A 19,228-nucleotide genomic window follows, 5' to 3' on the forward strand; every position below is an offset into this window, starting at 1 on the left:
TGCAATGTTTTCCATGTACTGGCTATGGTCGTTCTCGCCATGTTCAATAAATAAGATCTTTATTCCTAATTCGGCACTAACAGCAATCAGGTTTTTGTGGTTTTTTTTTTAATTTTCATGTATATTATAGGAAATTCCATGCATGTATTTATTTCAATTTCATAATTTTACCTGCACCATAATAATTGGGCCTCCGTTCTGGTAAAGATGAACCTTCATCTTTGGTAGTAAGACCCCCATCCATCTTTCTACAGCTGCCAAGTAATCTGGAAAAATATAAAAGAGAGATTGCATACATTGAAAGTTATTAATTGTTTTATGCAAAAGTTGTTTATTTCCCCGTTGCTTAGTCCTTGAATGTCTATAAAATAATTAAACGTACGCAAATGATTCAAATTCCTGGCATTGCTAACATGAAGGCCGCCATGTTTCTCTTTACTTCAGCTCTCTGCCAAACCAAAAACCTCCATGTTTTGCTTAAAGTGTGGGCCAGAACTGAGTAACAGTCATGGTTTAGATGCTCAAAAATGGGAGTAGCCCTTGCTTGTCTCTTAAACTCTTCCATCACTGCTCCCCCAAAATGTGTAAAGAGCATTTTATGGGCTGATTCACATATTCAAGGTGTGTTTTCCATGTGCTCCCCTTCATACCATCATTTCTAACTATCCCTGGATATAGGATAGAGAACTATAAAGTTACCTTTCTCTGCTTAATCACATACCTGAGGTAAGCCATGAGATCACATGGGGGAGGGAGGATAGCAAGTGGCTCACAGGTATGAACTTCACATTTGACTTCTAGCAGTGTCATCTTAAGTACTGATATTGAACACTGAGGATTTTTTTGAACTTGTTACCTGCATCAGAAGATCTAAGGACGATGGTTTCTTTTTCTAATAGCCAGGCAGGTAGACCTCCCTAGAAAGGAAAAAAGAAAATTATAAAATATACTTGGAAAGCAAAACCATATGAAGATACTTGCCTCAGAAAATAGATGGATTTCCACCCACTGGAAGCATCTACTATAATAGCCAGCCAGCAGGAATAGTATTATTTGTTCATTTAAGGCATTTTTATACTCCTTAATTATTCACATTTCTAAGTGGTGTACATTTTTTGTCATCAGAGTTCATTTTATATTTATATATATGTGTGTGTGTGTGTAATTTATGATTTTCAGGTTTATACATTTCAATACATTTCTTTTCCTTCTCCTCCTGCGATGAGGCTACATTTTAATATTTTAATGTTCCATTATTTTAATGTTGTATTTTATTTTTGTTTTTAAGTTGTAATCATTCATCTGGTTTTTATTATTGCTTGTAAGCCGCTCTGAGCCCGGCCTTGGCTGGGGAGGGCGGGGTATAAATAAAATAATAATAATAATAATAATAATTATTATTATTATTATTATTATTATTATTATTATTTTACAGTCATTTTAACATTTCCAAACTTGACTTCCTTCCCCCTCTTTCTGAGGTTCCTTAAATTTATTTTTAATATTTTCTGCATATCCAAATTAACTCTAAGTGGTGCACATTAAGACAATCCACAGAAAGCGGGACAATAACGCATTTTTTTATTATTATCATCAAAACAAACATTATTTTAAAATGCCTGCAGGAAGAAGGAAGTCTTAGTCATGCATGTGAAGTGCAGGAAGGAAGGAACCTTTCTAATCTCAGTTGGGAGGGGTTCCACAATCTTGGGGCTACTATGCTGAATTCACAGTCCTCATCTACTACCTAACAATGCAGGTCTATGAGCTGCGTGGCCTGACCTAGTGCTCAGAGCAGGGTAAAAGAACCCTAAAATCAGCATGAAGCCATGGCTCTGCCCCCAGCAGAGTTGTGTTGCACCACCTTCATCCAAATGGACAGTGGCCTCTTCAAAGGATTTTGAGGGCCATCCAAATGGCTCCACACCCCCAGAGGTGGCACAGCACAACATTTTGAGGAGGTTGGTATCAGGACTGGCACACACATGAAACATGCTGAGGCTGCCAGCTTAGGCAGCGGAAGCCTAAGAGGCACCTCCGCCACCGGCAAAGTGGCGCCAGCTTTCACCAATATGTCGCCCAAATCTCGCAAGGTCTCGTGAGATCTTGCAGGGAACCCGCTGCTGCCACTTTGTGGGCACTGCCATGCAACCGATGTAAGGAAGGTTTTGGTCAAACAGCCCCTTCTATGTTTGGTACTAAGTGGGTCTTAAAAATCTATCAGGGGCAAGTGGAGCAGAACGGCCTGCCTCTGCTCCCTTTGACATTATCAAGATCACATCCTTTAAAATCTGCCAAATAGGACTGGGTGAGATATTTTAATTTATCTTCCAAAACTGGTCTGAATATAATATCATATATAATACCATATAATATCATTATATCCGTTTCATAGTTTTTGACTTGGCAATATATCACAAATCACGATGGGTGTTAGAGCTGGGTGATATATTAATTTATCTTCCAAAACTGGTTTGAAGTCCATATCGTTATATTGGTTTCATAATTTTTGACCTGGCAATATACTGTGTGTGTGTGTGTGTGTGTGTGTGTGTGTGTTTGTGCGCTATGCAAAAATCACAATGTGGGGAAAACCGTGAAGCCAGCCAATGCCTCTACATAGCTCCATCCTTATTTCAGGCATTGTGATATATACTGGAGTATTCTGATGTTTAGCTGGTGATACATCAGGATGTTGAAAACCAGATATCGCCCAGCCCTACTGCTCAATACCATGATTGATGATAGCATCACATTATGCAGGAAAATCCTAGCACCCAAACTCATATAAGCAACTATATAAGCACCGATTCCAATATTGACTTAAAACCACCATATTTTAAAATGGCTTTTCTTGATTCTCTTCTTTTTGTTGGACTCCAGCATGGCCAAGGAACTGAACCAAGACTATAGTTGAAGGAGCAGGTGGGGTTGGACCAGTTTTGGGATGGAAATGAGCAGACAAGCTGCATTTAGGGCATCACGGTATTCCATGTCCAGTATCTTGTGAATGTCAGTCAAACGTGAAAACCAAGAGCGTTTCCAGACTGTCACTATTCTTGGGTTTAGGGAAGCTTTTAATGTTTAATAGACTATTGTATTTTAATATTCTGTTGGAAGCTGCCCAGAGTGGCTGGGGAAACCCAGCCAGATGGGCGGGGTATAAATAATAAATTATTATTATTATTATTATTATTATTATTATTATTATTGGGATTCTATCCCACCCTGGCAAATTCAGGCTGTGCAGTTATAGCCGATTGGGAAAGCTTGCGCAGCAAACCTGCAACACAACTGCTTCTGCAAAAGAACAGACTTTTTGCAATACACTGGAAAGCATGGGATAACACGTCCTCTCGTGCAATGCCCTCTGGCCTCAACAAATGATGATAAATATTTACCATGTCCCATTCTGCACATATATATGGCCCAGCTCTCAGGATGACTAGCAAGCCAATCTCATCGGCAAGCTGCAGGAAACTCTCAAGGTCTCGATCACCAGCGAAGTTGTAAACTCCTGGCTCAACTTCGTGAAAGTTCCACGGGACATACCTGCAAATACCACATACGCCACTTACTTTAGAATTACAAAAATGACACAAGCAGCAATATAATTGCACCTGAAGGAATTACAGCTAACAGCCAGGTGGGATGTGAAGTGCAGGTGTTCCTTTTCTGAATACATGAACAGGCCTTCGCACCAGGGGGTTCAGAGTTGGGTGGGAATTCATGCAAAGACTCTCCTTCATGTGAAAATCATGCCTCTCCCTCTTAATTGTGCGCCAATCTGGTGTGTTTTGATTTGTGCTTACGTGCACAGAACTGCACACCGTACTTTTTCCTCTGCTTGCGGCTCTTTGGATCCAAGCTAAAGGATTTGTTTTTCCGTAGATTTTTAACACAACTCGGGGGAAAGTTCTCTAACATGAGCAAAGCTTTTGTACGGTTGCCATTCACTTTGACAAGGCTCGCGCAGGAGAACCTTTCAGTATAGACCAAGGGTAGGCAACCTAAGGCCCGGGGGCCAGATGCGGCCCAATCGCCTTCTCAATCTGGCTGGCGGGTGGTCCGGTAATCAGTGTGTTTATACATAAGTAGAGTGTGTCCTTTTATTTAAAATGCATCTATGGGTTATGTGTGGGGCCTGCCTGGTGTTTTTACATGAGCAGAATGTGTGCTTTTATTTAAAATGCATCTCTGGGTTATTTGTGGGGCATAGGAAATCGTTCATTTCCCCCAAAAAAAATATAGTCCGGCCCCCACATGGTCTGGGAGATGGTGGACCGGCCCACGGCTGAAAAAGGTTGCTGGCCCCGGTATAGACTGTGCTTTTCTCATGCATGATGAAGCGATTGTGCTGCTCCAGGATGTCAGAACACATGAATCTAGCTCTCTCTGGTGGCTCTGTCTTAGAATCACACTTTGGGAGGGCTAAGTTGATAGGGATATTGCAGTTTTAGAGGTGCAAAAGCAGCAAAGCTTTCACAAAAGCATAATACTGAAAAAGGTTTGTCATTATATCTGCTCTAAATAAGAATGCCATTACTGAGGAGCAGGTCATGGAGAAGGTAGAAGAACAAAATCTGTCACCAAGGAAGGGTGATGGGACATAGAATTCAGTGTCACACGAGCACCAGTATTGTTTCTTTTTGATGCAGCAAGGTTCTAGTTGCTGACCCTGCAAAAATAGTCTGGAGAACAAATGGGCAAAGCTTGGTAAAATCTTGATAGATGGCATAGACTTTCCCCATGACTAGAAGAAGTAAAATAATAATAATAAGAAGAAGAATGATCAAGTGCATCCAACTTTTCTTAATTTGCAGTATATGCAAATTGCAGAAAGCAACTTTTACCCTGGAGAAGCATTTTGACATACTTTAAAGCACAGCATACTGTTCTGCTTTCTCCCCCCCTGAAGAAGCAAGCAGGCAGAAATGCATGACTGCGCCAATACCTCTTGAACTCCCGCACAAGGGAGGCAGAAGCAATAAGCTGGATGCACATACCGTATTTTTCGCCCTATAGGACGCACTTTTTCCCCTCCAAAAATGAAGGGGAAATGTGTGTGTGTCCTATGGGGCGAATGCAGGCTTTCGCTGAAGCCTGGAGAGCGAGAGGGGTTGGTGCGCACCGACCCCTCTTCCTCTCCAGGATTCAGGAAGCTATCCGGAAGCCTTGGGAGCTCCGCGGGAGTTCCCGCCGGGCTCCCAAGGCTTGCGGATAGCAGTCTCCAAACCTGACCTGGTTTGGAGGCTGGAGGTGGGGAAAGCAGCGCTTCTCCCCACCGCCAGCCCCACAAGCTCGGGGGACAGCGGGGAGGCGGAGCGTGCCTTCCCACTGTTCCCTGACCTGGTTTGGAGGCTGGCGGTGGGAGCTGCCTGCATCCTAAAGCCTGGGGCACGCTAAGCCACGCACCCCGGGCTTCGGGAAGATATCCACAAGCCTGGGGAGACCGGCGCGACTTCCTGCCGGGCTCCCTAGGCTTGCGGATAGCAGCCTGTTCTGGGGGCTGGAGTTGGGGGAAGCTCGGGCTTCCCCTGCCCCAGTGTGCCCTATGGGCCGGTGCACCCCGTGGGGCGAAAAATACGGTATATATCTGCTCATTTTAGGTAGCAGTACCTTGCTCTGGAATAAACGGAAGTCAAGAGTAAACAACTGTATTACACCGCTTTTAGAATGTGTTCCTGGCTACCTTTTAGTTGGGAAACGGGCAACAGATCTTATGAACTGGACTCTAGCCAATTTTTCTCCTACAATTGTAATGAGTTTCCTGTATTGCTACACCTTCTGGCTCTTTGCCAATAAAGTCAATACATAACTCGGGCCGTATCTTCAGAGAATGCCTCACCCCTTTTAATGGTTGCCTGACAACCACTCTTGCTACCTACGTTTGGATGGCATCAAGACCTGCCATCTTCATCTTCAAGAGGCGGTCTTTCCAGTAGTACCGGGGAACGCGGGAGTAATGGAAGCTGCCCGAGATGTAACGGAATGGTTTACCATCCTTGAGGAAGCAGTTGTGGGCATAATCGATCCCAAAGCTTCTCTGGGATGTGACCTGTGAAGATATGTTAGGTGGACAGGAGCTTTAGCTTTCGGGAAAGAACAGAATTTTTTTTCTATTTTCAATTTTTTTTTATTGAATTTCCAAATTTTAAACAAATACAACATAACACAGAAAACAAAACATATAGAAAACAGACAAACATAGACAATTTCTTCCAATCAAAACCCAAGCTAATTTCCATTGTTAAGTGACTTCCTCAAATCCTTCCTAACTGATTTTCATTAAATCTCATTTAGCAATTTTCCAGTACTCATTTTCTAATACCTACAATTAACTAATTCAAGTTACTAACTTCCTTCCTTTTCATCATAATCTCAATCCATAGTATTCTATTTTATTTTTTAACACAAGCAGAGACATGGCCCTTCCATGCTAGGAGAGGGAGGCACACTTTCCTCTAACCAACATTTTCCCACCTCCGGTCTAGAATTTATTCGTTTAAGGCAAACAGTAACAGAACTGACCACCACACATACAAGACCCAAAACGCACCGCTGTGCTGATCAAACATTACCAAAATTACAATTTTAACCTTTACAGCAGAAGTAGGAAGTTCTTAACCTGAGGTACTATTTCTGGGTTAGCAGAGTCTGTAACATGAAGCGTCCGTAACCTGAAGCATCTGTAACCTGAGGTACCACTGTACATTGCTACCTTCCGCTTTTTCTTTCAACCCTCTTATTTTAATATTTTTCGTTCATAACCCTATTCTATAGGTGCATGCCTTTAGGTCTATATTAGCCGTCCTCTCTCTCCCAACCCTGATCTTCTTCTGTCTTGGATCTCTTGCTCTTCACATCCCACCAACCTTAAAAGCTCTGCCCTCGCTGCCCAGTTTAGCTTGAACCCATTTGTCAGAACACCTGCCTGATGCCACCTCTCATGGTTTAAAAGCCAACTGTTCTATGAAATCTTTGGAACAATCCCCTAGTTCCCATGCCCTACAGGTAGCTAAGCATAACTGAAATAATCACAGATTGCTTCCCCATTTCCCTGACTGCTTTCTTTGTTGTTCCCTGTACTGATTTTTAGACTGTAAACTCAAGTCAGGGACCTGTCCTCTTCTTGCATTCCATCCACCACCATGCATACGGACAGTGCTATATAATTAAATATCTACTTACTAATCACTCTACCGTACTTCTCTATTTCAGGCAGAAGTTGCAAGTTCTTTCCTTGGGTCGTGTACTAAAATAAGATTTTAATTCCACCAAAACAGTCTCATTTAAGTTCTTCCACAGCATGACTTAGTTCTTCCACAGCAGGACAAGATAGCAATCCTACCGCAAGGTCCACTTGGGATGAGCAGGGACACTCTCACCAACAGTACAGAATAAATAAAAAATTAAAAAATTGTCCAGTAGCACCTTAGAGACCATCTAAATTTGTTCTGGGTATAAGCTTTCGTGTGCATGCATACTTCTTCAGATATACTGAAAGTGAAGTCACCAGACCCTTATATATAGTGGGAGGGTGGGGAGGGGTTTTTCTCAGAAGGGTAGTAGGAGATGGGTGATGGGACTCAATGGGTATGGTACACTGTTGGACTGTTGGACTGTTAACAACTGCACTTAGTCCTGAGGGGAAAAGCAAGGGATAGTAAGCAGGCGACCAAAAATAGCTTTAGCATATGTAACGAGACAAGAATCCAATATCTCTATTCAGACCAGTTCTCTCCAGAGTTTTCAGTTTAGTAATAAGTTCGATGTATGTCGCTGGGGAAGAGACTCCTACTTGTAGTCAGGGCTAGATTTGAGTCTTCTTTTAATTTGTATACCACTTTCCACAAAAGGAGATTGTGTTCAGAGTAGGTCACAATACACAAAGCAGAAGCAGTAATACACAACACACCAAAAGCCACAACAATGAGTACGTTTTAATTTAATTTAATATTTTTAATGCATTTCAACAACAATTTCAACAGCAATTCACAGGTCAAAACATAACCTTCCAATACAGAAATCAATGCAAGAACTCTGGATAAATACGAAAGTGCCACCATACAAAAGCAGAAAATAATAGGAATTTTCAAAAACGCAACATTCTGCTTTGACAACTTGTCTCACAACCTTGTTGTTTCACAGTTTCTTACCTGGGGCAATGTTACACACCCCAAACGTAGGCTATTCTCAGAGTTTTCATTAAAGTTTCAGGGGAGTTTCAAAGGTAGCATCCCAAAAAGCTATTAAATTTTGTACTTCATCTTATTCATTATAATGATTCTTTATTAATTTATATACCACTTTAATTTCAAAACAGGGCTTGGTAACAGAAGTAATAGAAGATTCCATGACTTGCAGGTCTAAGCACCTGCTCAGCAGTATTCCAGAGAAAATGTGGCATTTTATGAACAAGAAGCTGCACTGGACAAGCCAAATGAAATAAATTATTTTATGCTGATGAGTGAGAACGCAGAATTATCTCAGTTATTTCTGCTCTACTTCCCAATCTCATTGGCATTCCATAATAAAACGTCCCTGGGCTAACATACACAAAAGTGTTTTGTCCGACCTTGTACAAGCCAACAAAGAATGGATTCAAGAAATAGGCAGCAATATTCAGAGGAAATATCTGCCCTCCGTGAGTATGCCCAGACAAGATCAAATTTATATCTGGCCGAGCTTGGAGAGCCCATTTAGCAGCAAGTGGCTGGTGGGCAAGAAGAATGATGGCATGATCTGTGCCACAGTCTCCAAGAGCCTTATTTAAATCCATCCCATGGCCAGGGTAATGCATTGCAGTAGCCTCAATATCGTCTACCCCTGCCAGACAAAACCAATCGGTGCTCCTACCCTTGGGGGACATAATCTTGATGTTCTCATTATGCAGAGGGCGGATGTTTAGTGATCTCAGCACTTCAAACCAACTGTTGACATCAGAGGTATAGTACTCATGATTGCCTGTAACAAAATAAGTTCCCAGTGGGGAGTTAAGCATGCCAAGAGGTTTCACAGCATGCCCAAGGCCTTTCACGTCAGAATCAGTCAAGTCACCCACAATCACCGTGATATCCGGTTTCAAGGCCCTAACCATTTTTACAACCATTTCCAGTTTGGTCTTGCCAATGGTTGGCCCCAGGTGAATATCTGAAAGCAAGACCACCTTCAATTGGTCCATAGACAGTGGCAGTTTGTGAAGAGGAATCTCTACTGACTTCACTGCAGGAGGTTGAGAAGCATTGAGGAGTCCCAGAACGGTCAACACAACCGTCAACACAACCGCTAGAGCTGGCTTTATTGCCAGTTTGGCATTTTTACTGGCACTGCCCATCTTTGCCTGTCTTTGGAGCAAGAGATTATAAAGTTGCTCCAAGGAGCCTAGGACAAAGAGGCAGAATATAAGGAGGATGTACCCTCCAAGGCAGGTATGAGCAGCTAAAGAAAATAAATATGGTTCCTCTGCAACAAGCAGCAGAACTGTAAAAAAGCTGGAGTGTGCCAAAATCAGGAACATTAACACAGTTGTTTTCCATAAGGTGAAACAGGACAACATGGGAGTTGGTGATCTGTAGAACACGGTCACAAGGCTTCTCCATATGTGAAGCGATCCTATGAACATCAGGGCGTTGGCAAATAGTAACATCTGCAGTCTGACCAGCCACCTCAAACGCTTCTCTTCAATCCTGCCAGCCAAAAATGTCCGAGATGCTATCATGGAGAAGAAGACAATTCCAGCAACTGCTGCAGCCTTAGTTTTAGGGGACAACTGTTTGAAGATCATCTTTATTCTTAAAAGGTCCCAGATTCTTCCTTGTTCTTCTACAATATTTTCCAGCAGGCAACAACGTAGCTCTGGAGGGATTTCTTGGTCTGAAACCCAGTAATACCATCAGCTCTGGATAATAAAGAACATTCCCTAGTGTAGAAACCAGGAAAAAGGAACCAATGATACACAGCAATTGCGACACTACATTTTATGATTAAAAAAAACTATTGCTTTCTCAAAAATATTTTCAAAACACAATGAATTAGAAGTACAGTGGAACCTCGGTTTTTGAGCATCTTGGAAGCCGAACGAATCGGAACACGAATGCCGAAAACCCAGAAGTGAATGCGTCCATTTTTGAACACGCCTTGGAAGTCGAACAACTTCTGAGGCACATTTCTCCATTTTCTCAATGGAATTTGCCGACCCCTCATTGCGCCTCAGTTGTCGAACATTTTGGAAGTCAAACAGTTTTCTGGAATGGATTACGTCTGACAACCGAGGTACCACTGCATATGCAGCAGCATATTTTGAGCTTCAGAAAGTGTAACCGTCCGATTCAAAAACCTCCACATTTATTGTGCCGTTTGAGAAGCTCACTGGCCAGAACTGGGAGATCTGGGCCAGAAGAGCAAGGGGGTGGTTTTTGGCCACAGGGCTCTGGAATATTCCCTCCCCTGGAGGCCTCTCCTCAGAAGCCGGCTGCTACGCGTGAGTACATCTGAGCCCCAAGGGAGGACCAGGGGAGGAGATGGCTGAACTCTACATCCTGGAGTTCAGCCATCTCCTCCCTCACGCGTACCAGCCAGCTTCCGAGAAGAGGCCTCCAGCGACTCTTTGCAGCACATTTATGTCCACAATGTATTCTTACTTTGTACATTTTAGGCATCAGGTGTATAACCTGTTTCCACAAGAATCAGAAACGATCCTTCTCTGAACCAATTCAACTACAGCTAGCAGTTCATAAGTAGTGTTCCCACCCTCAAAGTTTACTCAGCTTTCAGAAATATTGTCTCATATTGTGGGTTCAGCACCACAAACTGATACAGATACAGTGGATGCTCTAGGAATGCATCTTATATTGTTCAGATGGTCCTGGTTAGCAGTGGCACCAAAATGACACATCACAGCTAGGTGAGGCGAGAAAGGAAAGGACTGATTGCTACACAGGGTGAGTCAATTCCTGTTCCTGCGTAATGTTTTTGTCCCACAGCAGCTGCAGCATCAGCAAACACAAGCCCAACTGGCACAAAATCAGAAAACTTTAAAAAAAAAAATCACGAACACATCAGTCACACAAACACAAATGTTATGTTATCCACCCTGGCCAGTATAATCTTGACAAAATCTTGTAATTGTGAACTTTTTTGTGGTCTCGTTTGTGGCACATGACCAGGGGTTGTCTAAGACCTGTCAATGCCTGAAGCGGAACTTCCCCTGCCGCCCCCATGATGGAAGGAGGCACAAGGCTCTGCAAGCCCCTCTCCATCTCCTCAAGCCTTGCCTTTCTAACAAGCTGTGCCAGGGAGGGGTGGGGAACTTCAGAAAGTGCTGCTCTTTAAGGAGACGTACTTTCCTAAGTTCCTTTCCAGGAGAACACAGTGCCCTTCTGCCACTGCTGAAGCCTCCCTTACCTGGGTTGCTTCTGCAGTGACAGTGGGGCGATGTGCTCATGTGAGCGCCGCCTCTTCCATTTCTGCCGCCCGAGGCGGCTGCCTCATCTAGTGTCGTGGATGGGCTGGCTCTGAACAAGAAGACTGCTCCTTACAATTAGGCAATATAGCAGACAAGAGTATGCTTGTAATTCACAAGTTCAGATCTTTGACATGGTTGTAGCCATTGTGATTCCACTCTTCTCAACAAGGATGCTTTGTTTAAGCTATTGTTTCCCATGCGTAATGCTGTGGGGACCTTAACGTTGTTTGTTAGTTACTGTTTTGCCCAAACATGCCAATGGTTTTTTTGGATTGTCCAAAATTATACTTTCCATAGTAGCAAAGCTCATGAAAGCAAGATAATGTAACATTCACTTGTACTAACAAAGCAACAATTCCTGTTCCTAAAATTAATGTAGGAAAAAATTATGCTGTGGTTGCGTCCATATAAACTGGCTAGAAATAACAATGTGCAACATCGAATACTATTAAGAGTGAAAGTTGGTTGCTATTAAAAACTACAACACTGCCTGCTTGCTTATTTTAATCACTGACAGCAACACCTAATAGCCTCTAGCAAAAGGTTACATAATACTGGATTAAAATATGCATACTGTATGTAAAGTAGCAGCTGAACAGATATTTCATTTCCTTTTATGCTACTGCTAATGAGCAGCATTAGATGTGGGTGGTGCTGTGGTCTAAACCACAGAGCCCAGGGCTTGCCGTTCAGAAGGTCAGTGGTTCGAATCCCCGTGACGGGATGAGCTCCTGTTGCTCGGTCTCAGCTCCTGCCAACCTAGCAGTTTGAAAGCACATCAAAAGTGCAAGAAGATAAATAGGTACCGCTCCGGTAGGAAGGTAAATGGCGTTTCCATGCGCTGCTCTGGTTTGCCAGAAGTGGCTTAGTCATGCTGGCCACATGACACGGAAGCTGTACGCCAGCTCCCTCGGCCTATAGCGCGAGATGAGCATTGCAACCCCAGAGTCGTCCACAACTGAACCTAATGGTCAGGGGTCCCTTTACCTAATGAGCTGTATTATTATTTAAATATTTCAACACAGTAGAAAGATAAAGACCTTTGTAGATAAATCCAATAAATAATAAAATTAATTGCACCAAAGAATCAGGGGGGACCACACAAATACAGAAGAATAAAACAAAATTCAATATTTTAAAAAGTGGAAGCTACAGATTTTAACCAACAGTTAAACATATAAAAACATCAGAGAATCTATCGCAGACATGCAATTCTAGAAAGGAAAAGCCATGTGACAATTTAGGCAGAACGTATTTTCAAAGTTTCCTAATTTACCTCAAATTTTTAAAAGTATGTGACATCACAAAAAATACAGAATGTGCAAAGGGCCATAAAATCATTTTTCAGGTGAAAAACTAAGAAGGAATGCAACTCCAAAAGGTAGTTTCTCAATCAGCCATAGTTCCAATATAGGAAGCTTGGGGGGGGGGGAGCAGCTTAAAGAAGGGGCACTTCCTAGCATAGGCGCCGACTCCATGGGGCCTGTGGGGGCCCCAGCCCCCTCAAAAATTCGTTTGGGGGGCTCCGCCCCCCCAATAATTTAAGAAAATTATTACCGTAAATTTCGCTCTATAACACGCAGATTTTTTCTCCTAAAAAGTAAGGGGAAATGTCTGTGCGTGTTATTGAGCGAATGTGTGGTCCCTGGAGCTGACTCGCGGAAGCGCAGGGGCAATAATAGGCAAAAATCAGGCAAAAATCAGATCGGGCGGTCGGGCGGAGGGAAGGCGGAAGCTGCTGCTTTCCTGCATTCTGCCTCAGGGTCTTACTGCCCACCCGCTTCTGTTGCTGTGTTTGCTCAAACTCAACAAAGAGCAGAGAATCCCCTGCCCTCCTGGCAAGCAGAGGGTTAAGGAAAGGATCGAGTCCTTCTAATTCTTTCCTAGTCACACTGCAGGCTCCAGCCCACCACCTCCTCCTCTCCGTGCTCTAGGGACTCGCAGGCAGCGTAAAACATGCAGGTGGGAGGGAGAGAGAGAGAGAGAGAGAGAGAGAGAGAGAGGGCTGGCTTGGGGGGGGGGCTTTTGCCTTCCTTTCCTCCCCCCACCCCGTTAAACTCCTCCCCTGCATTCTTAGCCAGCTGCTTTTCCGCACACCCCTTTTGTGCTTGTTGTCCCTTCTGTGTTTTTCCTTCCCTCCCCATTTAAAACGTGGTGACAAAGCACGGATCCACATGGATCCTCAGGATTTTTGCATTGGGTCACCCCAAATTCACCATCAGATCACATTACATGTCCATGGCTACAGTCTGTACCAAAAAAATCACGCACCCACTGTTGCCTGGGGCTGCAATGGTGCAAAAACGTGGTTACAAAGCATGGATCCACAGGATCTTTGCACTGGGTCACCCCAAATTCACCATCATATCACATAGCATGTCCATGGCTACATCTTGCACCAAAAAAATCACGCACCCACTCTTGCCTAGGGTCACAGTGGTGCAAAAACGTGGTTACAAAGCACGGATCCACATGGATCCTCAGGATTTTTGCATTGGGTCACCCCAAATTCACCATCAGATCACATAGCATGTCCATGGCTACATCTTGCACCAAAAAAATCACGCACCCACTGTTGCCTAGGGTCACAGTTGTGCAAAAACGTGGTTACAAAGCACGGATCCACATGGATCCTCAGTATCTTTGCACTGGGTCACCCCAAATTCACCATCAGATCACATAGCATGTCCATGGCTACATATTGCACCAAAAAAATCACGCACCCACTGTTGCCTAAGGTCACAGTGGTGCAAAAACGTGGTTACAAAGCACGGATCCACATGGATCCTCAGGATCTTTGCATTGGGTCACCCCAAATTCACCATCAGATCACATAGCATGTCCATGGCTACATATTGCACCAAAAAAATCACACACCCACTGTTGCCTAGGGTCACAGTGGTGCAAAAACGTGGTTACAAAGCACGGATCCACATGGATCCTCAGGATCTTTGCATTGGGTCACCCCAAATTCACCATCAGATCACATAGCATGTCCATGGCTACATCTTGCACCCAAAAAATCACGCACCCACTCTTGCCTAGGGTCACAGTGGTGCAAAAACGTGGTTACAAAGCATGGATCCACATGGATCCTCAGGATTTTTGCATTGGGCTACTCCAAACTCACTGTCAGATATTAAAAATCTTTATAAAATAGAGAATTAAATACATACAGAATGTTAAATTTTCAGTTTCGAAATATTAGTACTAGTTTAGTACTGTATTTCTATATTACTATAGTACTGTATTAGTTATTTTCAAATACTTAATATATTTTTAGGGTGTAAGACCCAATTAAAGCCCGTTATTTACATACAGTATTACAGTATTTACATACAGTATTAGGCATACTGTATTAACTTTATTAACTGTATTAAAGCATTAACTTTGAGATATTATTTTTATTTAATGAACCCTCAGCCTTATTCAAAGTAAGCTTAAATTAGCTATTTCACTTATTAATCAAAGTGCTATTACTGTGCGACAACAATATTTTATGTTTTATTCTTTTAATGATAGTTTAGGATTTATTTAAATATCATTTCAGTCTTTTCAGAGCTATATATTCACTGCTCTGTAATAGTCTATAAGCATAATTGTTACCGTAAATTAAATTAGCTTTTTACGAAAATACCGTGCGTGTTTATGTTTTGTTTCTTTTTTCAAAGCCAAAAAGTCTTTCAGGCTTGTCGAGTTTCCCGGAGTGTGAGGTTATAGAGAGTCGAGTTTTCTTTTTCTTTTTTTCTTTTTTTTTTATTAAGTTTTGCATAAATATATTTCACAGACATACAACAGACAAAAGTAAAGTTTTCGGGGTTCTAATGTTGATCATATGACTCTAAAATACTTTTAAAAAACTTTAAAACTCACTAATTTTCATCTAAAATTTAGAAAACTTCCCGGGGCAGGACCCCGGTATGGCCCCCCCCAATATTTTTTATAAGTCGGCGCCCCTGCTTCCTAGCAAGGTGTTTGGAACTACATTGGTCAGTCTGTTGAGACTACCTAACTAGACCTCTGGATTAGTAAAGCACATGGGGAATTGACAACCCCTGCGTGGTTTTGCTGATCCATCAGTCCTGCTGCAAAACGTGACATTTGCCAGGAAAAAACCCACCCAGCCACTTGTAAGTCCTGAGATTACATGAAGCTCAAGGGTCCCAGAACTTCTCTCCCAGACTACCATACAATGCAATAAGGTAAAAGGTAAAGGGACCCCTGACCATTAGGTCCAGTTGTGGCCGACTCTGGGGTTGCGGCGCTCATCTCGCTTTATTGGCCGAGGGAGCCGGCATACAGCTTCCAGGTCATGTGGCCAGCATGACTAAGCCGCTTCTGGCGAACCAGAGCAGTGCATGGAAACGCCGTTTACCTTCCCGCCGGAGCGGTACCTATTTATCTACTTGCACTTTGACGTGCTTTTGAACTGCTAGGTTGGCAGGAGCAGGGACCGAGCATTGGGAGCTCACCCTGTTGCAGGGATTTGAACCGCCGACCTTCTGATCGGCAAGTCCTAGGCTCTGTGGTTTAACCCACAGTGCCACCCTTATACAATGCAATACTGGCTAGCATTGATTTATTTCACTTAAAATGCAACAGGAAGTCTTTCAACCTGTCACCTGCTTTCCAAAGTCCACTCGTGGCTCGCTCCCTTCCTTTGCTAGAGACAGGGGAGTAAATTCGTTTTATAGAGCACTCTGGGAGTTCAGCAACAGAGGAAAAGCATCACGGCCTCAATCTTGTGTGGATCTCTGGGCTAGGCGATGATAAGGATGTTTTCACGTACACAGAGCAAAGCAGCCGAAGCGAAACACACCCTTTTGCAACTCTGGCTATTTTCTGTGCGCTTCCTCAATCAGAATTCTGCTCAAAACCCTATGCAGTCCTCGCAGATCCCTCTGCTAAGGCTCGGTTCCCTCCTGTTCTTCACACACCCGACCCAGCCCTCATCGTACAGGAGACCCACTTGCATTCAGAAATGGCGGTGCGTGGAATTGAATTGCACTGCGCTTACCATAACGCAGCAGACCCACAACCCTCCACTGCTCCGGGGAGCCCACTGCGGAAATGCAAAAGAGTGCCTTTCTCCTGCGCAAGAAATCACCAAGGCTACGATCGGGGAAATGGGGAGGGGGATATAGCAGCAGCAATATCAACTTACAGGCGATCCAAATCCCGCATGCAGAAGATGCAGTAAGAGGAGAGCAAACATTGCGGCAACCCAAAAAAAACCCAGATGATGGGAAAAGGAAGGTCGTTTCAGCTTCAGACCGCCTGACTTTGGAGTCAGCTGACTGGAGCTTCCGCCTCGGGTTCCCCCAACCAGCCAATTGCAATGCGGGGGAAAAAGGAAAGAAGAGATGGGGAGGGGAGAGGGAGGAAAATGAATTCAGAAAAAGGTGACGCCGGTTTTTAAACACTTTGCCAGCTTCATTATTTTTCTTCATCGCGTCTATTTATTGTCGATGCTGCTCTTGAAGCATGTAAATCACCCATAAGGCATTTGCAAAAAAAACACCATTGCAATTAAGGGGGAAAAAAACACATTTTTATTCTGCAACTGAGAGCAATAAAATTCCTGCATTGTTTTGTGTGTGTGTGTGTGTGTAAAATTGTAAAACATCAAACGTTGAAAATTTCCTGATAAAGGGCTGCCTTCAGATATCTTCTAAAATAAGGTTACCATGTTTTTTTCAAAGAATCTGGGGTACTTTTTTTTTGAAAAGAAAAAAGTTTTTTTTTATTTTTAAAAAAGATTAAGAAGTCATATCTTCTCTTCTGTGGTCTCCTCTGTTGTGTGGCCTTCCTCTGGGTCCCAGCTTGCTCTCTTGGAGCGCTAGGTGCTGTGGAGTAGGCTCAGACCAGGCCTGCGCTCAGCCCACCTGGCGCTCTCCTACCTCTCCTCAGTGGCAGTAGCAGCAGCGCAGCAAGGTCAGGGCTCCCCTCTTTTTTCTCCTTCCTCTTTCTCTCTCTTCCTTCTCCTCCTCTCCTACTTCTCCCTGCATTGGCTCCAGGGTTTTCCTGGCCCTCCCGGAGCACCACTGGGCAGTTGGCCGGGTGGCTAGGTGCTCTCACTCCTGGCTCGATTTGGGTTGCAAGGTGGTGTCAGCGGTTCCCCAGTTGACGTGCCAGGCATCCCCGGTTCCCCCTCAACAGCGGCAGTCTCAGCAGCCCAGAGCCAGCCTGGTAGCGCAGTTGGCTCTGGCTGGCTTTAGGAGCTGCTTGCTGCTGTTGCGCCCGCCATTTTGCTTCAATGGAAGTCCTCAAATGATGTGTCTCGTGCTGTTGAACCACTTACACAACATTCATTCCCTACTACTAAATCTACAACACTTAAAATATAAGGCTGGGGACAGTGAATGAAATCAGGGGACAGATTTTGTCCAGGGACAGATTTGTAAATCTGGGGACTATCCCCGGGAAACAAGGAAATCTGGTAACCATATTCTAAAAGTCTAATGGGAGGGTGTTCTACAGGGAGGGTGCCACCGCTGAGAAGGCAGGCATGTCCAAAGTCCATTTTGGGTGCCTAATCCGGCCCGCCGGTTGGTTTAATCCGGTCCCTGTAGCAGTTTATTTCCTGGGGTAAAATCCTAAAAAAAAACCTCAACAACTTCAATCCTAAAAAAAGGTTAACATCTTTGGTTGGCCCTCACGGCCCTTCGCTTAATTAAATCTGGCCCTCTTTGAAAAAAGTTTGGACACCACTGCCTGTAACCTCACTTCTCACAGTGAGGGAACCATCAGAAGTCCCTCGGAGCTGGACTTCAGTGTCCAGACTGAACAATGGGTGGAGAAGCTCCTTCAGGTATACTGGTCTGAGGCCATTTAGGGCTTTCAAGGTCAGCACCAACACTTTGAATTGTGCTTGGAAATGCACTGGGAGGCAATGAAGATCCTCTCCGGTGTTATATGGTCCTGGCAGCCACGCCTGGTCACCAGTCTAGAAACTCAGCTATAGTGTATTCTTGATTTGATTCAAAGGCTTCCAAATTGGGAAGTAACTGAACAATCCTTGATTACCAAACATACCCTCTGCACACCAGGATGAACACTTCACAGGGCCTTCTGCAGAAATCCACAGAGGTGCTCTCCCAGGCTACATGCCTCTTAGACAGCTAAACATTACTACACTGAAACCTAAGCATTATTGGGGACTGAAACCGGGAAAAGGGTGGGTGGAGCCTGGGAATCCAAAGGGTATATAATTATAATTTGTTCTGTTTTTATTTGATTCTGCTATTTGTATGGAAATTGGGAAAGTCGTGGAAGGGAAATTTTGGTCGACTTTAGGAAAAATATTTAAGAATGAATAATGAGGTATAAGTTGAAGTTTGGATAAGTCAAAACTGGTTTTTAAAATAGACTAAATTAAATGAAAATAAGGTTTGCAAAATAAATTGAAGAAATGGAAGAAAGAAGAAAAGTAAAATAATAACATGTTAGAATAAATTATTAAGTTAAAGTGGAGAAATAAGTTAAGGACTTGCTGAGCTGATAATTTAAATTGGAATACAAGAAGGGGAGGTGTGAGGAGGTCTGAGAAACAAGTTAAAAGAAAATAAGTAATTGAAATTTTATGTTTTTAATTGTTTTTAAGTTTTGGATTTTTGTTATTTTTTGTCTATTTTTGTTTTTGTGTGGTTTTTGAAAATGCTAATAAATATTCATTAAAAAAAAGAAAGAAAGAAACCTAAGCATTATTAATGTCCGCAGTCAAAATGTCGAGTGAGTTGGGAACGTCGGTTCAGCCGAAGT

The 19,228-nt window shown here is 43.3% G+C and overlaps 2 protein-coding genes across 4 annotated transcripts in view; both read right to left on the reverse strand.

The window, feature by feature from the left end:
* Positions 1-16,754, reverse strand: part of GLB1 (galactosidase beta 1) — a 42,456-nt gene extending 25,702 nt beyond the window's left edge. Inside the window, exons 1-6 of one of the 2 annotated variants that reach the window (XM_083705828.1) lie at positions 16,632-16,745; positions 7,192-7,362; positions 5,889-6,058; positions 3,402-3,552; positions 857-917; positions 172-266 (exon numbers count right to left, since the gene is read on the reverse strand). In XM_083705828.1, coding sequence (XP_083561954.1) covers positions 172-266; positions 857-917; positions 3,402-3,552; positions 5,889-5,920 — 339 coding nt within the window. In that variant the 5' untranslated portion in view covers positions 5,921-6,058; positions 7,192-7,362; positions 16,632-16,745. Of the gene's footprint in view, positions 1-171; positions 267-856; positions 918-3,401; positions 3,553-5,888; positions 6,059-7,191; positions 7,363-16,631 lie in introns of both variants that reach the window. The other variant, XM_083705827.1, reaches the window with a different exon arrangement.
* TMPPE (transmembrane protein with metallophosphoesterase domain) lies at positions 7,948-16,763 on the reverse strand. 2 transcript variants are annotated; one of them, XM_083705995.1, is made up of 2 exons: positions 16,632-16,763; positions 7,948-9,922 (listed from the first exon to the last, which is right to left on the reverse strand). In XM_083705995.1, the coding sequence occupies exon 2, from the start codon at positions 9,785-9,787 to the stop codon at positions 8,459-8,461; it is 1,329 nt and encodes a 442-aa protein (XP_083562121.1). In that variant the 5' UTR covers positions 9,788-9,922; positions 16,632-16,763; the 3' UTR covers positions 7,948-8,458. The 2 variants fall into 2 exon arrangements, with proteins under 2 accessions (XP_083562121.1, XP_083562122.1); XM_083705996.1 differs by having other exon boundaries at positions 7,948-9,876; positions 16,632-16,739.
* Positions 16,764-19,228: the final 2,465 nt, after the last annotated feature.

This window comes from Podarcis gaigeae (genome assembly GCF_964106915.1).
Source record: "Podarcis gaigeae genome assembly, chromosome: 12".
Classification (NCBI taxonomy): domain Eukaryota; kingdom Metazoa; phylum Chordata; class Lepidosauria; order Squamata; family Lacertidae; genus Podarcis; species Podarcis gaigeae.

Bases quoted from the DNA above. Each gene is read 5' to 3' on its own strand.
- TMPPE (XM_083705995.1), bottom strand. From the start codon at position 9,787: ATGATCTTCAAACAGTTGTCCCCTAAAACTAAGGCTGCAGCAGTTGCT.